General features: G+C 56.6%; 1 protein-coding gene across 1 annotated transcript; it reads left to right on the forward strand.

Annotated features, from left to right (window-relative positions):
- Nucleotides 1–446: 446 nt before the first annotated feature.
- On the forward strand, nucleotides 447–13,948 carry FAM78A (family with sequence similarity 78 member A). The gene is made up of 2 exons (XM_060100707.1): nucleotides 447–1,362; nucleotides 13,420–13,948. Exons 1-2 carry the CDS (start codon nucleotides 1,040–1,042, stop codon nucleotides 13,946–13,948), a joined length of 852 nt encoding a protein of 283 aa, XP_059956690.1. The 5' UTR covers nucleotides 447–1,039.
- Nucleotides 13,949–20,144: the final 6,196 nt, after the last annotated feature.

Consider the following 20,144-nt stretch of genomic DNA (forward strand, 5'->3'; position numbering starts at 1 on the left):
CGAAAGTCCACGAGGCCCACTGCAGTGCCAGCCAGTCGCCCCCCGCCCCACCCCGCCTCCGGGCCGGGAGGGGTCAGCGAAGATGTCACCGGCGGCGATTATTCGCTGGTGCGCGCGGTCATAAGGCCGCCACTGACGGGCTGGGCGCGGGGGCGGGCCGCCGCCTCCGGGCAGACCTCACAGAGCTGCGCCGTCAGCTCCGCAGCCCGCACCCCGCGTACACGCGTCGCCGCCCCGCGTGCCCCCCGCAGCAAAGTTCGACTCAACTTTGAGGCGGGCCTTGACGCCCTGTCCCTTCCACCTCCCACCAGGTCCTCGGCGGCCGCGGCGAACCAGGCGGCGGCCCGAGCGCAGCCCTGGGGCCCCGCACGGCGGCGGGCGACGACAGCGACAGCGGCGAGGGGACGCGGCGTGCCCCCGAGTGGTCGCCGACGGGGATCCGCGCCGCGCTCCTCGGGGACCCCGCGGGAGCCGGGCGCTCGCCTCCTGGAAGCCACCGAGGGCGCCCAGACCTCGGCGGATTGAACAGAAACTGCTCTTCCATTGATTCGGCCGGGCTGGGCGAGCGGCCGGGTGCGTGTGCCCCGAGCGCGTGCGGAAGGCAGAAGGGCAGGAAGTCGGTCTTCTGCAGCGAGGGTGGCGGCACCGCGCAGGCGACGGAGCCTTCCTTATTTATGTGCCTGCCGGCATTTGCCTTCTTCGCCTCAAGACTTCAGGGAGCGTCTCTGAGCTGCGTTCCCCGCGTGTGAGGCACAGAAGCAAGGGCTGGATGTCTGAACGACATGATTATCCATTAACCTCCAAACTTTTCTTTTTTTAACCCAAAGAATATCGGTGATTTTTGTCCACTGCTAGCAGCAGAAGAGAGAACCCAGGGCCCTTGAAATGCAGCAAAATCCTTATTTATAATCAGGCCCGAGGTAGTGATATGCAAACCCCCTCTACTCAGTGAATTTTCTATCCTATGGATATCAGTCTTGAGATTTGAGATTGGAGAGCTGTACTGTCTGCACTGGGTCCGGCAGCCTCCATCCTTCCAATGCCCGGTTTTCTCTGGGACTGCTGGCCTTCCCTGGCGATCAGAGCCGTACTGTGTGCCATGGGCTGTATTCAGAGCATCGGGGGCAAAGCCAGAGTCTTCCGGGAAGGCATCACGGTGATCGATGTCAAGGCTTCTATCGATCCCATCCCCACCAGCATCGATGAGTCCTCCAGCGTGGTGCTCCGCTACCGGACACCCCACTTCCGTGCCTCGGCCCAGGTGGTCATGCCACCCATCCCCAAGAAGGAGACCTGGATAGTCGGCTGGATTCAGGCGTGCAGCCACATGGAGTTCTACAACCAGTATGGGGAGCAGGGCATGTGAGTACTGCTCAGGAGCAAGCTTCGGGGGGCCCCTGGGATGGGAGAGCTTGGGGATCTGGGGGTGAGCTCGGGGGGGGGTTAGAGAGGGGTCCCACCAGGGCCAGAGGGAAGTGTTAGGCAGACATGGAAGTGGCCTCTGATTCCTCCTTGGCCAGGTGTCCTAGAGGGCTTGCCTGTTGATTCAGATTGGGGTCATGGCTTTAGGACCTTCCCTTCCACTGTCCCTGGCCCCCTGCGCTTCCCGTAACCCCTCCCTGCAAGATGTCGAGAAAGCAGAGGGACGTTCCACCAGGTGCCTCTTTGGCAAAGCACGCATGCTGTCCCGGGTCACTAGAGAGGCTGCGGCTTGGCCCGGCTCAGACCTGCACACGTGGCAGGTACTCAGGGAAGGAGAGCTGGGCCTCTGCAGCGTCCAGATTTAGTGTGCAGGGCTTTGTGTTGGACCTGAACTCGTCCCCTGGTGTTTTCAGAGGCACATCAGGACGTGGGGGAACACTCTTCTCTGGTCCGGACGGAGTTTTGTTTGAGAGGGTTTTAGAAACCTGGTGTGCTTTTCAGTGCAGTGTTTTCTCTCTCCGCAGCAGAAGGCCACTTTATGTGGACAGCCAGTGTCTGTGTCCAGAAGGCTCCAGTGGGCCCTTAAGAGCTGAGAGGAGCCCACAGACCTCTTCTGTCCAGCCCAGTCCCCAGAATGTCCCCAGGATAGTGTACCTCTCGGTGTGGCACCCTGAGACCCTGGCATGTTCTCTGATCCTAGAGATGGTCATCCTGAGTGTGGCAAGAGCAGCTGTAGACAGAGGGGGAAGTGACTTAACTTGAAGGGCCACCTAAGACAGGGTGGTGACAATAGCTGTTTCTGAGCACGAGGACCTTCTGAGAGCACCAGGCAGGCCCCAAGGGCAGCCCCCAACTTGACCCCTGTGACTCCCATGGCTGGCCATGGACACTCGCCCACAGCCTGTCTCTCGGGGTCTCTACCCTGTGCAGCATCCCTCCCTGGTCCTGCAGGTGAGGAATGGAGTAGACTTTCCCCAGGACTTGGAACTCTTCACTGATTTAAGAATATCCTGGGCCACCTGAAATTAGAGAGGGTGGGGAGGGGACACCAAATCTTGTGGCTTCTCCACTTGATGACTGAACTTGCAAGGGCAACAGGAGGATCATGGAAAAACTTAAAACTAGGTGTAACCATGACCGCCCCAGAGGTGCACATGGTGCGTATCTGGACACTCATCGGCTCCCCTCTGTCCACCTGATGTCTACATCCAAGTCTAATTCTCCAAGTGGCTCTTAAACCAGGCTGGGGGCTGACTTTCCATCCCAAGAAGGGAAACATGATTCTTAGTTATTTGGTGTGGACCTTCCCTAAGAAGCCTTAAGCCCAAAACCACCTCAGGCTTTGCAAGGCATCTGGGGCAACTGGCAAGACACAAAGGTTTTCCTAGGGCTTTTAGGCTCCGCTTGCTTTCTTCCCTAGAAAGGGTAAGGAAGCCACAGGGTCCTTCTGAACTTGGAAAGATGCAAGCTCCAAGAGGAAGAACGTTGGGGAAAGCTAAAGGGACTGAGTTCTGCAGAGATGGACGTGGCGTGTGGTGGGGAGGGAGTGGGCCTGGCTTGGAGCCTCAGCTTCCCCATCTGTGCACGGGGGTGGGTGGGTGGGGGATGTTTACAGAGTCTTCAAGGCCTTGTGCTCCCTTTGTTGGCTCTGAGTCCGTCTGAGCGCCATGGCTGGAGACAGGCGTGCATCAGGAGACCTGAGGTGACCTTTGTCTGTGCCAGTCCTTGGTTCCCGGCTAGAGGAACCCAGTGCACATCTAGACTGCAGTCAAGCAGACCTGGGCTTGAGTCCAGGCTCTGCCACTTTCCAGGGTGTGACCTGAGCCACTCTGACCCTCGGTTTCCTCGTCTGCAAATCGGGGCCAGTCATAGTCCTTGCACCACGGCTTACTGAGTTACGGGAGATGACACTGGTCAAGCAGCCGGCACTCCACCAAGCCCACGGTGAACACTTACTGCAAGTGACTGTCGTCCTTAACAGTGTCATTACTGTTCTGATTCTTCTATCGGGTGGGAGGTGGGTGATGGGATATGTAATGAGTTGAGAATCAGGGCTGAAACGACAGAATTTGGACAGATGTAAATTACTCTTTGTGTGGAATTTTCTCCCCAGCCCAGGTCTTCCTCTTTCACAGAGGACCCACTCCCTGACTTTTAAGAATTTAATAATAGTGTAAGTCATGGACGATTTGAGTTTTCAAGTGGTTGAAGGCCGTTTTCCTTGAGTTCCATGTGTTTCCTTTTGTTCCCTCCCCTTCTCGGGACACGCCTTCAGCACAGGGACCCCTGTGTCCCGCATACCTCATTCTCCTGGGTCCACTGGACTCCCAGTTGGGATAGGACCAGCCCTGGACAAAGGGCAGAGTTCGAGGCTCCCTGGAGGGGCAGGATGGACTGGTTGTTAATGGGCTCAGGCCCCGGGGTCAGAATTACGGCCCAGTACTGGCTCTGGGGCCTCGGCAGCTCACCTCTTGGAGGTTCGCTTTTGCCATCTGTGAACAGGGTAAGAACCTTAGGCTGCTGGGAGGATTCGGGGAGAGGACAGGTGTAGGTGACCTGTGGCTGAAATGCTGAGTTGGAAACTGCTCGATTGATTATTAATCAACAAAATTATATTAAGAAACTGAATTACCAAATAGCATGGTTCCTCCGGCCCATGAGGAGGCTCTGTATTCAACTGGCGCCCTCCGGAATAAGCCTGGACAGCTGCACCTGCTCGAATGTAAACGGAAGCATTTTGATGTGATGAAGATACCCTTCCCATCTCCCCTACCCCAAACCTCCTGTGGTAACTAAGCTTCTTCATATTTTTAAGACCCGTGATGGGAAAGAAAGTGAGGGATGGCGAGCGCTGGGATGACCAGCGGCCTCAGGCTGCCCGGAACTGTCCCCTAACTTTGCCGGGACCAGGCTGTCCTGTGCATTGCAGGATGTTGGGCAGTGTCCCTGGTCTCTACCCACTCAATGCCAGCAGCCTCCCTCCCCCTGTTCTGACAACCAAAAATGTCTCCAGACACTGCCCCATGTCCCCGGGAGGGGTGCGAAGTCACCCCTGGTTGAGAACTACCGGGCTAGACCCAGACAATTTGAAGGCTTAAAATGAAACCCACACGAGCACTGGGCTTTAAAGGCCTGGGGAGGGAACGGCAATGTGGCAAAGGTTAGGTTAGGGCTTCTGTTCTTGCCAAATGGGCTTGTATTAAAAATATTAATTCCAAATACTTAAACAAAACCCATAATACCCCCAAACATTATCCCTGCTTGAAATTAATCTCTAATCCAGGAGGAGAACCCTTTTGAATGTCGTGGGTTGGAAATATTTGCAGTGGAACAATGCCACATGCCACCCCAGTAATACCCCGACTTACAGACGAGAGCTAGAAGATGGTGAGTTTCTTGTGCCAGCTTGAGAGGATTCTATATGGTTTGGGGTCCAACCCACTTAGCTTTCAAAGCCACCCCCCCAGAACACTGTTGGATCCGCCTGCCTCCACCACCCCATCCTCCACAATCCTCAGCCGCCACCTGTCATCTGGCACAGTCTTCCGAGTGACGAGGCACAGTTTCTCCCCCGTGTAGGAGATGCTTCACGTTATCCCTAGTTTGCCCTCCTCTGGAGCCCCCAGAAAATCTGGCCCACGGCCAAGGTCGGTTCCGGCTCAGGGTTCTGCCAAAGGTCAGGCTTGGGGTGAGGGGAGGAGAGCAGCTCAGGAGACGGGGTCTCTCTGGGTTGACAGTGCCACCCGCCTGTGCCCTTGTTCAGCCAGGCGTGGCTCCAGCTCCACCATCCACGGGTGGCGGTGCTTGGGCCAGGCTCTCAACCTTTCTGAGCCTACTGTTCTCTTCTATGAAATGGAGAGAATAGTCCCTCATCGCAGGGTTGTTTGAGGGATTAAATGAGATAGTATGTGTGGTCGCTATCCATACCGTAACTAGTAATAATTCATCATCAATTACACAGTCCCTGGCAGAGAGTCAGCACAGAGACTGCCGTGTTGGAGTCATTACTGTTCTTTCTTCTCCCGGGTTGGGTTTCACATACCCGCCTACAGTATGAGAATCTCGGGCGACGAGACCTCTGAGGGTCTTTCCAGCCAGAACCTGCGGTGACATCTGCTGTCACAGGATTGTGAGGCTGGTGGGAAAGGGCTGGGCAGGGGTGGAGGGGCCTGAGGCCTCTGGCCAGGGGATGCTGAAGCTGGGGTGATGCTGTGTGGCTGCCCCAGCTCCCCGTTCACTCTCTGGTCTCCCAAGGACCCCGTGAGGTCCTGATTTTATGGTGAGGCCAGGGCCGCTGAGACCTGAGGCCACTTGCCCCAGGAGGCCACTTGCCCCAGGAGGCTTGCTCTGTTCCAGTGGTCAGGGGCCGGCTCAGGAGGAATGGCCCTGGTGACCACGTGGCCTCTTCCTGCAGCCTCGGTCTGAGCTGGGGCCCATGCAGAACAATTGAGGACGATGCTTCCTCTCTGCAAGCGGAAGGCAGCCTCCCCCATCTGCGGGGCCCTGGCGGAGGCAGGAGAGGGAAGTTCTCGTTTCCAGGCTTTGGGGTGGGAGGAAGTTTGGGGGGACGGCCTGGCCCCAAAAGCACTCCCCTTGGACCGGCCCCGGCCAAGCGATCGCACCCACCCTCACCTTCTGAGGGCTGAAGACCAAAGCTGGCAGCTTCCAGAGACACGTGAGCAGGCTCCGACAGCACAGGGATCAGGGAAGTGGCAGTGAAATGCGGAGATGCGGTTTGTTTTTGCTGATCGGATCTGGGTACAAACGCAAAAGATCAGTAATGCCTGCTGTGGGGCGGGGGGCGGGGAGTAGACAGCCTCCCGTGCTGTTCCTGGGGGTACCACTTAGGCAGCTTCTGGAAGGTGAGCTTGGCTTTGTCCACTACAATTTCAAGCACACATGCCCTTCAACTCTCTTGTCCTACTTTTAGAGTCTGTCTTAGAGAAACTGAGCCCCTGGCCTGGTGCCTGGAGTATGGCAGGCACACACAGAAATCTCCTGAGCAAGGGAATTAACGAGTACGTGAATGCAGGAAGCAGGGCAGAAGGACGTATGTGTGGGGACAGAAACTCCAGCCCTGTCCATCACTGAAGAGCCACGAACACCCCAAGTGCCCATCAGTAGGGCGTGAAACTATGGTCTGTCTCCAGGGCAGAATAGGATGAGCTCTTACACATGAGGAGGAGGAGCTAGAGATTCCATATCATATTATCATCGTTGCATTAAAAGAAGTTGTAAAATATGTAAGGTAGGAATCCATTTTTGTTAAAAGTGCTAAAAACAGGAACATTTACTGTGCGTATATGCAGGGAGGATGGTCTAGAAGGATGTTTATCAGAGTGTAATGTGGTGAGTAACCCTAGCGAGGGAGGCGGAAGCACGGAAGACAGGACTTTCGTTTCTCACTTTTTTTTTTTTTTTTTTTGCGGTACGCGGGCCTCTCACTGCTGTGGCCTCTCCCCCTGCGGAGCACAGGCTCCGGACGCGCAGGCTCAGCGGCCATGGCTCACGGGCCCAGCCGCTCCACGGCACGTGGGATCCTCCCGGACCGGGGCACGAACCCGCATCCCCTGCATCGGCAGGCGGACTCTCAACCACTGCGCCACCAGAGAAGCCCCATCGTTTCTCACTTTTTGTACTTCTCGATGGCTTTTTTTTTAAAAAACAAAAACACAGGTTTTATAACTAAAAACTAAAACGCTGTTGGCCCTTTCCCCCTCGTGTTAGGCCCTGGGAGTGTGGCCTGGGCAAAGAAGGGTAAGGTGGGAAGAAAAAGTGGTGTTTGTTGTTTGGGGGAACCCCAGGGGCAGGCGGGGAGGGGATACCTCCAGCTCCTCCCCCAGGGAAGGGGCTCCTGGTGACGTGTCTGGTGGGAAGGGGCCAGCCCAGTGGGCGGCCGCCCAGGGCAGGAGTCAGGAAACCAGGGTCCCAGTCTGGTCTGGAAGGGGGCTCTTGGGCCTCATTTCTCGTAAAATTGCAAACATTTTACAAAATTGGAACTTTTTGCAAATTGCAAATAAACATTAAGCTCTGTAAAATTGGAGACCAGGTGAGAAAATCCCTAAGCGCCCATCTGGCCCCCATGAGGGCACTGAAGCCGGCACTGGGCAGAAGAACCTTGTGCCCTGGGCAGCCCTCTTGCCCTCGAGCCCCAAGTTGCCATCTGTAAATGTGTTTCTTAGAGCGCCCAACGGTGCCACTTGTGAGACGTGAAACAATATTTAGGAGAACTCATTTCAGCTTAAGTGTGATTGTAATTTAAAGCCACATATTTATTCTCATGTGTATTAGAAAAAAAAATATATATATATATATATACCCAATATATCCAACCTGTTATTTCAAAGGTGTTCCAAAGGAAAAGCTAAATTCAGTTGAGTTTTTTAAAAAAGTGATTAATTTCAAGGAAAAAAATAAGAGCACAGGAGATATGTAAACAGGAACAAAATGAGGAAAGAGACGTGAAGTCTGGGAAGTCTGCTCTGAGACCAGGTGTTCTGTTGTCCAGAACTCAAAATGCAGTCAGAGAGCTGGGAGAGACGAGGGCCCATGGGGGAACAAGGGTCCACCCGTGCCTAGGAGAGAGCCCAGGCCCAGGCTCGCCACCCTGCCTGGCACAAAGCAGCTGGGAAAGGTGTGCTCCCAGGGCCACAGGAGGGGCAAGCCCCACCCATCCCCTCAGGGCTACACCTCTGGCCGGTGGCTGGGCCTGGAGCCTCAGGGTGTCCCTCCCCAGCTCCCATGGGTGCCCTTCAGCACAGCCTCTCCCCCTTCTCTGGCTTCCAGGGAAGGCCTTTTGTAAGCCCTCAGACTTACACTCTAGGTCATGTTGCTCAGAGGGTGTGTGTGTGTGTGTGTGTGTGTGTGTGTGTGTGTGTGTGTGTGTGTGTGTGTGTGTGTGTGTGTGTGTGTGTGTGTGTGTGTGTGTGTGTGTGTGTGTGTGTGTGTGTGTGTGTGTGTGTGTGTGTGGGTGTGCGTGCGCGCGCGCTGGGTGAGGGGCCTGGGTAAGAGCTTGCTCACGCTGTGGGTCCTGCCTGGTGGCTTCACGGTTCTGTGACCCTGGGTCAGGCCTCTGATGTCCCCAAGTCTCCTCTATAAAACACCCTCAGTTGCAGCCCTGGGGTAACTGAGGAGAAGCCTGTGTTGATGTATGTACGCAGGGCGCCCAGCACGTCTGATGCACTCAGGGAACGTGACCACTGTCACCAGTGTTGCAGCGGGGACGACCTGTGCTGGGCGTGGCTGTCCCAGCCGCAGCTGCTCCAGGTGACAAAGTACACAAGCAGAGGCAGCTTTGGGCGCTCTAAACTCATCACTGGGACCCCTTTGTGGGGCTCAGGCCCTGAAGGAGAGACGGGGCAGGCTGCCCACCGCCAATAATCTAGGCCACCTGCCTCTATTGTGTCTGACTCTAGGCCGGGCACCAGGGTAGATTCTGGAGGCCTGGTCCCTGCTTCTCGGCCCCTGTGGTCTGTCTGGGAGTGAGGTCGTCAACAAAGGGTGGCATGATTATTAAATCACCCCTGTGTGTGTCCCAGGAAGCAGCAGGACAAAGATCGAATATGGGGGCACCAGGCCTCGTGTGAAGGGTTCGGGTGAGCTTCCCTGGGGGCTCCAGAGATGAGCTGTGGGTACCACTGGCTAGGACAGGAGGGGGGCGGGGGATGCTGCTCGTGGCCAAAGACGCTGAGTCGGGAGGGCACAGCCCATTAGAGGGATGGCTGGTGGGTCTGGAGCCTGGGGAGGGTGGGCATGGGCGTGTGTGTGTGTGTGTGTGTGTGTGTGTTTGCGTGCAAGACCCTTGGCTTCACCTGCATCTGGCTTTCAGGGTCTTGGGGAGTCATGGCAGGCTTAATAGGGTTGGAGGGAGGAACAGTGCCATCAGATTTGTGTTTTTAAAGATCACTCAGGCTTCAGGGAGGAGAGCATGGCAGGCCGCAAGAGGAGGCTGGGAGAGGTGAGGGGTCGTGGCCAGGGCGAAGGCAGAGGAGAAGGCGGGGCAGTCTGGAGGCGAGAGGGAGTCAGGGATGCTACTGTGCGCCCAGAGGGTGCAGGCCCCCCGGCATCACTGATGACCAGGTCAGCAGCCCTGTCTCCCTTTCACAGCATCGTGGCCAGCGTCAATGGCAGGTCCCTGCAAACATCTGTTGAGTGCATGGGGGATGGGGATGGGCATTGAGGGACGCTGAGGAGTCTGTCTCAGACGTGCTGCAAGGGGGCCCCAGAAAGCATTCTGAGGTCCAGCTTCAAGCCTGGACTTGCCTGCTGTCCTCTGGGTTCCCACACCTCTGGGATGAGGGTGGGAGTGTGATGGGGCCCACAGAAGCAGGCCAGTTTCCCGGGCTTGGGGACTGCACCGTCCCACTGGGCCCCGTGCTCAGAAGGGGCCCTTGCGTGGTTCCATGCTCTGCCGTCACCACGTTGCAATTCTTTATTTTTGAACAAGGGGCCTCCTATTTTCACTTCACCCCCTGGTCCCACAAATTCTGTAGCCAGTGTTGCCCTGAAGACCAGCACAGGCCAGTGAGCAAAGGGGGAGGACACGGGGGAGACCAGGGCCTCCTGATGGCCTGTAGGAGGCCTGACACGACCTGCCCTGAGGTCTGGAGAGAAGGTGCTGGGGCAGAAATGGGTGTTTGCTCGTGTTCACAAAATGCCCCTCCTCCACCTAAATCTGCTGGTTGAGCGTCAGTGTGCCGGGCACAGAGCTGGGAGCCTTGCCTACACCTTTCGTTGGCATGCGCACCGGTATCGTCCCTGCTGTGCAAACAAGAAGGCTTAGGGTGTGCAGGACCAGGGTCCAAACTCACCCCTCCACCCAGAAGGTGGAAAACTGAGGGTCTGCCTTGAAGCCCAAGGTCATTCCAGAACAAACAGGAAGTCTTAGAGGCAGGAACTGTATGGAATCGTTCCTTTCAGAGCATGGATAATCTGGAAACATAAATGAGGTCAAAAGCCCTCAGGTCACATCAGGGATGGCAAATCCATTAGTGTTAGAGGCAAGCCTCTCTCCAATGGTCTCCGGAAGTTTCCACATATTGCTGTTTACCGTGTACCAGGTAGTATATATTGACGCATTTAATCATCTCAAAAACCTTGAAGGTGGGTGCGGTTATCCACAGTGAACCAATGTGGGGCTCAGAGATTTGTGACTAGTAGCCAGGGGGCGACTGGACCCGGGCTGGTCCACGTCCCTCAGAAGCTGTGCTCTTAACCATGCTCCCTCCACCACCTTTACGGGGAGACTGGACCACGGGGCCCAGAGCCAGCCCAGCTGGTTTGTGATGATTTGAAAACAGACGCCCTTGGCCCTGGTTCTGAGTAATACCCCACATGAGACACGGCTGTCTGCCAGCTCATGGGGATCGTCACCCGTCTGTGACTGAGCCAGCGCCTGGGCATTTGGGGGCTGGGAGGTGCAAAAGGAAACCTGAAGCTGGGGGTCAGAGGCTGAGAGAGAGAGGCCATTCTGGTGGCAACCCCACATCCCACAACAAGCCAACTCTTAGGAAGTGAAAGAGGGCAAAGGCAAGAGAAAAGGTCTTTTGGCAAGATGGCTTTCTGCCTTAAAAAAAACAACAACAAAAACCACTTTCATAAGCAAGTGTAACCACTGTGAGAAGACAGAGTGGGTGCCTTCCACCACAGGAGGCTGGGCACGGGTGGGGCACAGGCTTCTGAGAAATTTGGGACAGGGACCCTGACCCCCTTCTCTGGTCCATGGCGGCCACCCCCGGGGGCAGCCGAATCTGCAGGCTCATGACTGTGACCTCCTCCTTGGCGTTTGATGAGCTCAGGGCCCCGGGCAGGAGATGGCCTACTAGGCAGGTGTTACCCTAATTTGTGACCTTTTTAATGAAAAATCACATTCCTGATCATCCCTCCTGTAGTGGCCCCAAATTTGCCAACTGCTGACATTAAACGATGCATTTCAGTAGGGGAATGCATTTTTTACACTGTAATAAGATATACATAAAATTTACCATCTTAACCATTTTTAAGTTTGGCAGCATTAAGTACATCCACATTGTTGTGTGTCTATTTCCAGAACATTTTCATCTTCCCCAACTGAAACTCCGCACTAATGAAACGGTGACTCCCCCGTTTCCCTCTCCCAGCCCCTGGCGGTCGCCATTCTACTTTCTGTCTATGAATTTGACTCTTCTAGGGACCTCATATATGTGGAATCATACAGTATTTGTCCTTCTGTGTCTGACTTATTTCACTTTGCCTAATGTCTTCAAGATTCATCCATGTTGTAGCATGTGTCAGAATTTCCTTTTTAAGGATGAATAATATTCCATTGCATGGATAGACCACTTTATCCATCATCCATTGGCGGACACTTCAGTTGTTTCCACCTTTTGGCTATTGTGAGTAGTGCTGCTATGAACAGGAATGCATTTTGTAAAGTAGTATATTCTGGAGAGCACCGCTGGTGTACACAGGTGTGTGGAATTCTGGGGGCAAAGTGTCCTGAGCTTTGGTATGGCAGGTGCCCAGGCCTGATTGCTTAGCTAAATCAACTTGGGAAAAAGACCCACCCCTCCAGCTGCTGTTACTTTATCTGTCTGGTGGGGTGGATGTGACTGTTATGAGTTTCTAAGGGGTGGGCTCCCCAGACGCTGCTGTGCCCCCAGCCACGTGTCCTCAGAGCAACTTAGGACAGTCCTCTTCTGTCAGAGAGTTATTATTATAGTAACAATAGTGACAGCAATGGTGTTGGCAGGCACCGATCACTGGCATTTGTCTTGTGCCCTGGACTGGCATGGTCCTGCCTGTCTCCTTCCATGACCCCAGGTGGGATGTGGGTGATGAGTCTGGGGTTCAGGGAGGGCTGGGGTTTGGCCCAGGGTCTCACACCAGTGAGAGGGTGGCTGAGACTTTCAGCAAGGCCAGTAGGTTTCCTGAGTCTGAGTGCTGGACAGCCCGGCTGCCAGAAGGCTGAGCCCCCTGCAAGCAAGTCGGGCTGACCAAGTGCTGCTGGTTCTCAGACCGGCCCGAAGCTGCAAGTGCAGGTTCCCCGGCAGCTGCAGCAAGTCCAGGAGGCATTGATTGTAAAGCTGGCCCCGAGGCTGGGACTGAGAGCAGAGTTTTAAGACTGGCTGGTTAGGTTTTCTTGGTTCTACTGCTCCGAAGACAGGGGCCAACCAGGTGGGAGCCATTCTGGCTGAGCTGTGCTTCCTATTCTAGGCGGGCATGAGTAGAAACAAGGCAGGGGGAGGGTGAGCAGTGGGGAGAAGAGGGCACCGCCCACAGTGTTGGCCTTGCTGGGCGGAGGGCCAGGGAGCCCAGGCCCGTGTGTGGTGGAGGAGATGTGGAGGGGAGGGGCCAGAGCCTTGGCGAGGGCCCTGAGCGCTGGTTCCCATGCCCCTGGCCCCGGTGCTGGACACCGAAGCTCGGGGGCAGGCGGGAGTTTGACCCCGGTCACATGCTGGTCAATGAGGGGCTGAAAGCACTCCCAGATGTGCTGACCCCACAGCCACTGGGGGCCCCTAAAGCAAGAGAAAGAAACTCCCTGCCACTTGCACTCCTACCCAGGCCGCCCTGACACGCTGTGTGGCCAGGAAAATAGCCCCACCCCAGCCTCTCGGGGCCAGTGGCCTCCGCCCTAACCAAGGTCACAGGGTTGCATGTGGCCGTCCCACCAGCTGCTGGGGCATGGGACGGTGGGGCACAGCGCAGGTTAGGGCCCCCCATTACTGTGTGCTGCCCCCAGGCCCCTCCCTTGAGGGCAGGGGCAGCTAGGGCTTCCCAAAGCCCATTCAGAATCCAGCCCTGTCTACAGTGGTTTCTGGGGGAGACCAATTTGAGATGATGCAAGAGAACAGGATGTGGCCTTTGAGGGGAGCCATGTCTAGGGGAGCCCCAGTTCCCTGACATGATGTTGGGTGTCTGTTTACTGTCTGGCCCCCTGGGGAGGTAAGCCCCAGGGACAAGGGGATGCAGATGAGCCTGTGTGTGGCTGGCTGAGTAAACTGGCCTTCCCATCCTCAGGTCCAGTTGGGAGCTCCCAGACCTCCAGGAAGGCAAGATTGAGGCCATCAGCGACTCGGACGGGGTGAACTACCCCTGGTACGGCAACACCACGGAGACCTGCACCATCGTGGGCCCCACCAAGAGAGACTCCAAGTTCATCATCAGCATGAATGACAACTTCTACCCCAGCGTCACGTGGGCCGTGCCTGTCAGCGAGAGCAACGTGGCCAAGCTGACCAGCATCTACCGGGACCAGAGCTTCATCACGTGGCTGGTAGCCACCAACACCTCGACCAACGACATGATCATTCTGCAGACACTGCACTGGCGCATGCAGCTCAGCATCGAGGTGGACCCCCACCGGCCCCTGGGCCAGCGCGCCCGGCTGCGGGAGCCCATCGCCCAGGACCAGCCCAAAATCCTGAGCAAGAATGAGCCCATCCCGCCCAGCGCCCTGGTCAAGCCCAATGCCAACGACGCTCAGGTCCTCATGTGGCGGCCCAAGTACGGGAAGGCGCTGGTGGTGATCCCGCCCAAGCACCGGTAACAGCCAGGGCGCCCGCGAGGTGACCCCCAAATAATAACACCACGCAAACAACCCGCACGGACTCTGCAGTCGTTCAGCAAAATACAACCTTTCTACCTTCTCCAGCGGGCGGATCTCACTGTGCGAACGCGCGGGGATGGCCCCCCGCCCTCCTGGGACCTGCTTCCCTGGCGGAGCGGGGAGACCCAGGCGGGACTGACCACTCCACGTGCGCCCTCAGTGTCCCCTTGGGTCTCCTTCCCTCTCCTCGCAATTTCCGTCATTCACTTGCAACAGACTCCCTGAAACAACTGCTTTTTCCGTTCCTTTTTTTTTTTTTTAACGCCTCTTTACGAGGTTCAGGGGTGGGACGAGGAGGAGCTGGTGATGAGCCTGATCCCACTGCACCGGGGCTGATCCCACTGCACCGGGGCTGATCCCACCCGGGCTGATCCCACCCGGGCTGATGCCACCGGGGCTGATCCTACCCGGGCTGATCCCACCGCACCGGGGCTGATCCTATCCGGGGTGATGCCACCGGGGCTGATCCCACCCGGGCTGATTCGTGGCGGCCCCACCCCACCCCGGGCAGCTCCCCTCATCCTCTGTCACGCGGCCTTATGTAGACTTGCTTTGCCAAACTTTTGCCTTAAGCCGATTTTAAAGGAAAAAACCGGAAACAAAGAGAGCAGTTTGTCTTTTCTGCTGGACTTTGCATCTTCCGCCAGAGGTGAGGGAGGAGGGGGTTGGGCTACAGATTTAGATCTAAAACCGGCTGCTCATTCTTCCGTTTTAGCTGAGCCGAAACCACAGGCAGATTCTGCCCCCAAAGTCCCTTCTCTCCACCCCAGGTAGAACTCTTACCCCACTCTGTGCCTGCGGAGACAAGCTGTGAGCTCGGGCTCAGGGCAGATCTGCCGGGGGCTTCTCTCTCCTCTCTCCTCTGCAGCCGGAACTTGCCTTGGGTGGGCCTAGGAGCAGAGAGGGAGGGTCCCGTGAGTTATAGGTTGAGCCCAGGGAATTCCCACCGTCTCGGTCCTCAGCGCCCATCGCCAGCTGGCTCTGCCGGCACATCTCAGTGGGCAGCTTTTCTGTTTCCATCCACACTGTCCCGAACGCCTGGAGGGCCAGCCACCTTACCCAGCTGTAGTTCAAAGGTAAGAAGGCCTGCCCTTGCCTCCCAGCACCTTCTCGGGGACGCCCCTCCCAGGCTCTCCGGGGGGCGCCTGCAGACGGGCTCCAAGCACCGCAGTGCTGCAGGTGAGGGCACCCACAGATGGGCATGCCTGGACCTGGTAAGGCTGGGGAGGCGGGAGGCAAGAGGCAGACCCCCTGCTGCCGGTCCTCACAGAAGCGAGCCAGCGCCCACGGCCAGGGCGATGAAGTGAGCCTGGGGTGGAGGCTGGTCCTTGAGGTCACCCTCCTTCGGGTCCTGGGCCCTCTGGAGCCCCAGGACCTGGTCCTGAGTGTCGCCAAGCTTTTTTTTAGCAATGTCTGCCTTGAAGGCTGCTTGCAGGAGCTGAGGGGACACCCTGCTGAGGGAGGCCCCCTTCCTCCAAGCTTGACAAACCCACAGCTACATCGCCTGGGTTCCTCATTCAGACCGATAATAATCAAGCCCAGAAAACTGTCAGATGAGAGAAATAATCCATTTCTGCTGCAGATGAGCCGTTTGTAGGAGTCCCGGTGACAGCGTGGGTGGGCGTGGTTCACGAAGTCCTTGTTCTGCTCCTTCATCCACGGGCTATTGTATTTATTCAAGGGTGCTTAACGTCCAGCCATCGCCCGAGCCCGCTCCTGACGGGAGGCGTTGGACGGGAAACAGCTTTGTGTGGCCGGCTGCCGGCCTAGTGCTTGGGGAACCCCTGTCAGGACTGGGACCTTCCACCTGGAAAGTGCCAGTTCCCCTGGGTGTGTTCGGAGGGAGGCCTGCCACCCAGAGAGGCCACAGCCTCAAGTGAGGGGGATGATGGGTCCCAGCTGCCCCTCTGGGCACAGGCTGTGGAGGGGTCAGGGTGGCAGTGGCCGGCTGCTGCGGACGGGACCTGGCCTCCTGATGGCACGGCCCTTCTCTGCACTCAGGTCTTTCTTGCACTACAAAGGAGAAAGGGCCCTGGGCGAGGGGTCAGGGACCGGAGTGCTGGGTCATTGCTAAGGAGTTCTTACTAGGGTAGGGGTGGGAGTAGGAACCAACAGTAAGTGGTGGTCCTGAGCTGTCTGGGGGCAGAGTCCCCCAAGCCTGTGCTTCCTGCGTGTGAGCAGGCCCTGGGCAGGGGCCCACGGCTGGGCCCACTTGGAGGAGCACTGCTGCTACGCCCCGCCCCTCACTGCCCGGCCCCTCGCTCTCTGCCCCTCCTAGCCTTTCTGAAGACAGGGCTGGGAGGACTCTGGGGAGGCTCCAGGTCCCGCTAAGGAAGCTCGGCTTAGCTTGGGTCTGGTCCCTCGGCTTCTCATGTCAGGAACGCAGAGCCCAGGCTTCTCACCTGGGTCCCCGATCCCTCTGGTGTCCCCCTCCCCGGCATGGACACACTCCTCCAGCAATAAGGACTGTCTGTGGTCGTGGAGAGTACTGTGAAAACAGACCAATGCACTTACCAGGAGGCACAAGACTCTTGAAGAAAATGTAAAATGAACCTTTTTAAAACAACAACAAATATTCACAAAGAGAAATAAAATGTAATTTTAAAGTAGGCCTGGCTAGGATCTGGATGTTTCTGAAGTGGCGGTTCATTTGGGGGTTGACGGCTCTGGATCTCTGGCCTGGGGAGTGAATGCATCTGCGGGGGTGGGTATATGGCTGGAGCCTGGGGGTTCTGGTGCTAAGGGCCTTGGAGGAACCCAGGAGGAGGTGGGCCACTTCGCAGATGGCATCCCCTGCTCTCCATAGCTCTGGACCTCAGTCCCCACCCAAAGTGCCCCCTGGTTGGGGCCCTGTGTGGAGGAGGGGCAGGAGACTTGGATGTGCAGCTAGGACTTGGGGGCAGCTTGGCTTTTTGGCAAACAGTAGAAACCTGTGTGACAAGAGGGGTTAGTGTTTAGACTGGGTCCTTACCAACAGACTTGCAAACCTGTCTTCATGTGGAGACATGGCTGCTAAGTCAAGGTCAACCTAGGCCGTGGCCCTGCACCTGCCCTCGCCTGTAGCTGGTGAAAGGGGTCGTGTGGCCAGAGCACTGATAGTAAATACCTTCTCCTCCTGTTGGAACCTCCTTATGGAAGGATGAGAGGTGGGGCAGCCCAGAGGTCTGGAGTGGGTGTGGACTCTGAAGGTGGACCATGGATTCAAGGTCATTGTTGTGAGTCTGGCAAGACACTGAGCCCCTCTGACCCCACTTACCTTGTATGGAAGATGGGGGTTCTCTGAGTAGCCGCCTCCTACCTGACACAGTGAGAACACCCTATTCTACTCGGTTTCTGGGTGTTAACTCACCAAATCCTCACAACACCCCAGATGTTATCCCGATTCCCATTTCACAGATGAGGAAACTGAGGGAGAGCCGAAGTCGAGAAGCTGCCCAAGGCCACGCACCTGGGAAGCGGCAGAGTCAGGATTTGAACCCCGGCCCCAGGGCCCAAAGCTGCCCCTGTGTGCTCTCAACCTCAGCGAGTCACTGTGGAGCACACGTTCTGGGCTCAATAATTAACGGCGCCCATTAATAAGAACCCCCCGCCTGCGGCTCACTCCATCCTGGGTTCCCCAGGCAGGAAGTGCCTTCCTCCCCCCCACAGGAAGTCTGTGCTGTCATTTCTCCGTGGCCCACGGTGAGCCTGCTTGGTCCCTGCCTGTGAGGGGCTGCCTGGTCAGTTGCAGGCCACGGGCTCGTCGGCTGGGTGGCCGGTGGCCTCTCAACATCGCCACGGAGCACGAGGGGCCCCGTTCACTCTGGGCATCGGGGAGTTGGTTTCTTCCCTGGGCTTCCCACACTGCAGCAACCCAACGGCATTCTGCATCCTGTCTCCTGGGTGTCTCCTCTGAGACACCAAAGCAGGAAATTGCATAATAGGCTCCACTGGCCGCCCTCCACCCAGATGGCTTATGGGTGGTGCAGCTCACTGTTGTGGTTTGGCTTTTGATTATGGATTCAGCTCCTGCACCCTGCCTGTGAGACCATGGTGTGTGCGTGTGCGTGTGTGTGAACAGAGAACGGGGTGCAGCCCTGGCCAATGGCAGGAGGGAGCTGAGCCGGATCCCATCAGGGTCCAGAGTTGCTCAGGCATTCGAATCTTCACACTGACATGGGAGGACGCTCAGACGGCTGCCTGCGTTTGGGGGTAACATTTGGGAGGGGAATGTGCAGGAGGAGTGGTTACGAGTAAAATGGATTCCAAGTGGCATTTCGTCACACAGTGGAAGCCTCCAGCCTCTCAAGCTGATAGCAGGTTAAATTTAGAAGTCCCAGACTGGGATGAGACACAGACACCAGGCTCAAGCCAGCTGTTGCAGCGTTCTCCCCGCCCCCGCCAGGAGCCAAGGCCTGGGGAGCCGGCTGTCCAGGCTGGGCCAGGCCGACCTGCCCCAAGACGCCCGGAGAAACAGGTTCACTGCAACCTCACACCCAGCCTGCCTTCTACCAGTAAAGTCACTTCTGGGTAGAGCCCAGCCTCTGCTCTAGACAAAGACTCCCTGTAGGTTAGGCCCTGAGGCCTAGAGGAAACCCCATTCGGGTCCAAGAGGGAGACAGCTTGTTGGCAACTGCAGAAAGGCGAAGGCTGGTGGCGCTCTCAGGTCCCTGGACATTGCTAATGGCCCAGGCACTCTCGCGCACCTGGGGCTTGAGCTGTCTCTTGGTCCTCATCTATCCTGCCTGAATGGCCCCAAAGAGACTGTTTCCCACCTGGTTGGGGTCCGGGCGCTCAATTAAGGCAAACGTTGTGGGTAGCAACAGACCACAGTGCCCACACACCACCCACTAAGGATCCATCCGAATCATCAACACGACGAAATCCCCCAAGACAAAGAGCATCCAAAGAGCGAGCGCTTGGCTCTTCCACGGCCCTTTTCTGTCCCCACACCTCATCCAATGGTGTTCTACCCCGTTTACAGATGAGGAAACTGACCCTCCCAAAGGGCAGAGGGTCTTGCTAAAGATCGCTCAGCTGGGAAGTCACAGAGCTGGGCTGGTTTCAAATAGCTGTCTTTTGACTCGGCTGTCACTGCTTTTTTGGCTACACCATCCCCAGCTTTTCCACACCCCAACTCTACCACACTGCTCTTAACCATTCCTCCATTAACTGGCACAGAAGGTCCCTGAGCATGAGGCTTCACATGAGTCCTCAGCAGCCCCGCTGGCACTGGAAGGAAATTATTGAACGCAAAAAACACATCTGAGTGATGAGCTCCGCCTCTGCGCCTGTGCCTAGAGAGGCGCATCCACACAGTTGACACCGGTCCTGGCAGAAGCCGGCCCAGCTCCGACCCGGCGGGCCTTCCCCGCGTGTCCCTGCGGACTGGAACGCAGAGACGGCATTAGTTCCTCCAGCGGCTTGAGCCCAACTTCGGTTTCAGTTGCAGGCTCATAGTTTATGGTCCCTTTTAAAATCAGACACATGAAGGGGGGCGTGGCTGGGTGTTTACAGCAAGCGGGACGCAGTTCGCAGTTCGAAGCCCTGCGCTATTCCTGGCTGCCACTTGTCCTGCTGAGTGAGGTCGGGCTGGTCGCCAGACCTCCCATGCCTGTTTCCCAATCTGCAAGCTGGGACACGCACCCCGAGCCTTCCCTTGCCTGTCGGGACCCAGCCAAGCGTAGGGGTGGTGCTCGGTATTAGATGTGCAGAAGGGGCTGCCTGAAAACGGTCACGCTGGACCCTGGTTTATATTAGAGACCAGAGACGTCTCTCTTTCAATGTGGCTAAAAGTCACGGCAACATCCAGATGACAGGACTTGGTTATTCAGGACCCTGAGTATCCTCAACAAACACACACCGAATGCCAGCCCGTCAGCCGGACAGGTGTGTGGAAAAAAACTTTTCTCATGGCTTTAGTGAGATATGATTCACATACCATATGATTCACCCATTTAAAGTGTATAATTCTACGGTTTTTAGTATCATTACAGAGTTGTGTAGCAACACCAGTCAATTTGGGGATATTTTCATCTCAAAAAGAAACCCTGTACCTGTAAGCTATCAGCCGCCGCCCTCTGCCCCCAACAACCCAGCCCTAAGCAGCCACTCATCTACTTTCTGTCTCTATAGATGTCCCTCTCTGGACATTTCA

This window comes from Mesoplodon densirostris, chromosome 6, assembly GCF_025265405.1.
Source record: "Mesoplodon densirostris isolate mMesDen1 chromosome 6, mMesDen1 primary haplotype, whole genome shotgun sequence".
Lineage (NCBI taxonomy): Eukaryota > Metazoa > Chordata > Mammalia > Artiodactyla > Ziphiidae > Mesoplodon > Mesoplodon densirostris.

Excerpts from the sequence above, each read along its gene's own strand:
- FAM78A (XM_060100707.1), top strand. The coding sequence starts at position 1,040 with ATGCCCGGTTTTCTCTGGGACTGCTGGCCTTCCCTGGCGATCAGAGCC. Across the intron at positions 1,363-13,419 it reads CAGTATGGGGAGCAGGGCAT|GTCCAGTTGGGAGCTCCCAG; the intron begins GTGAGTACTGCT and ends TCCCATCCTCAG.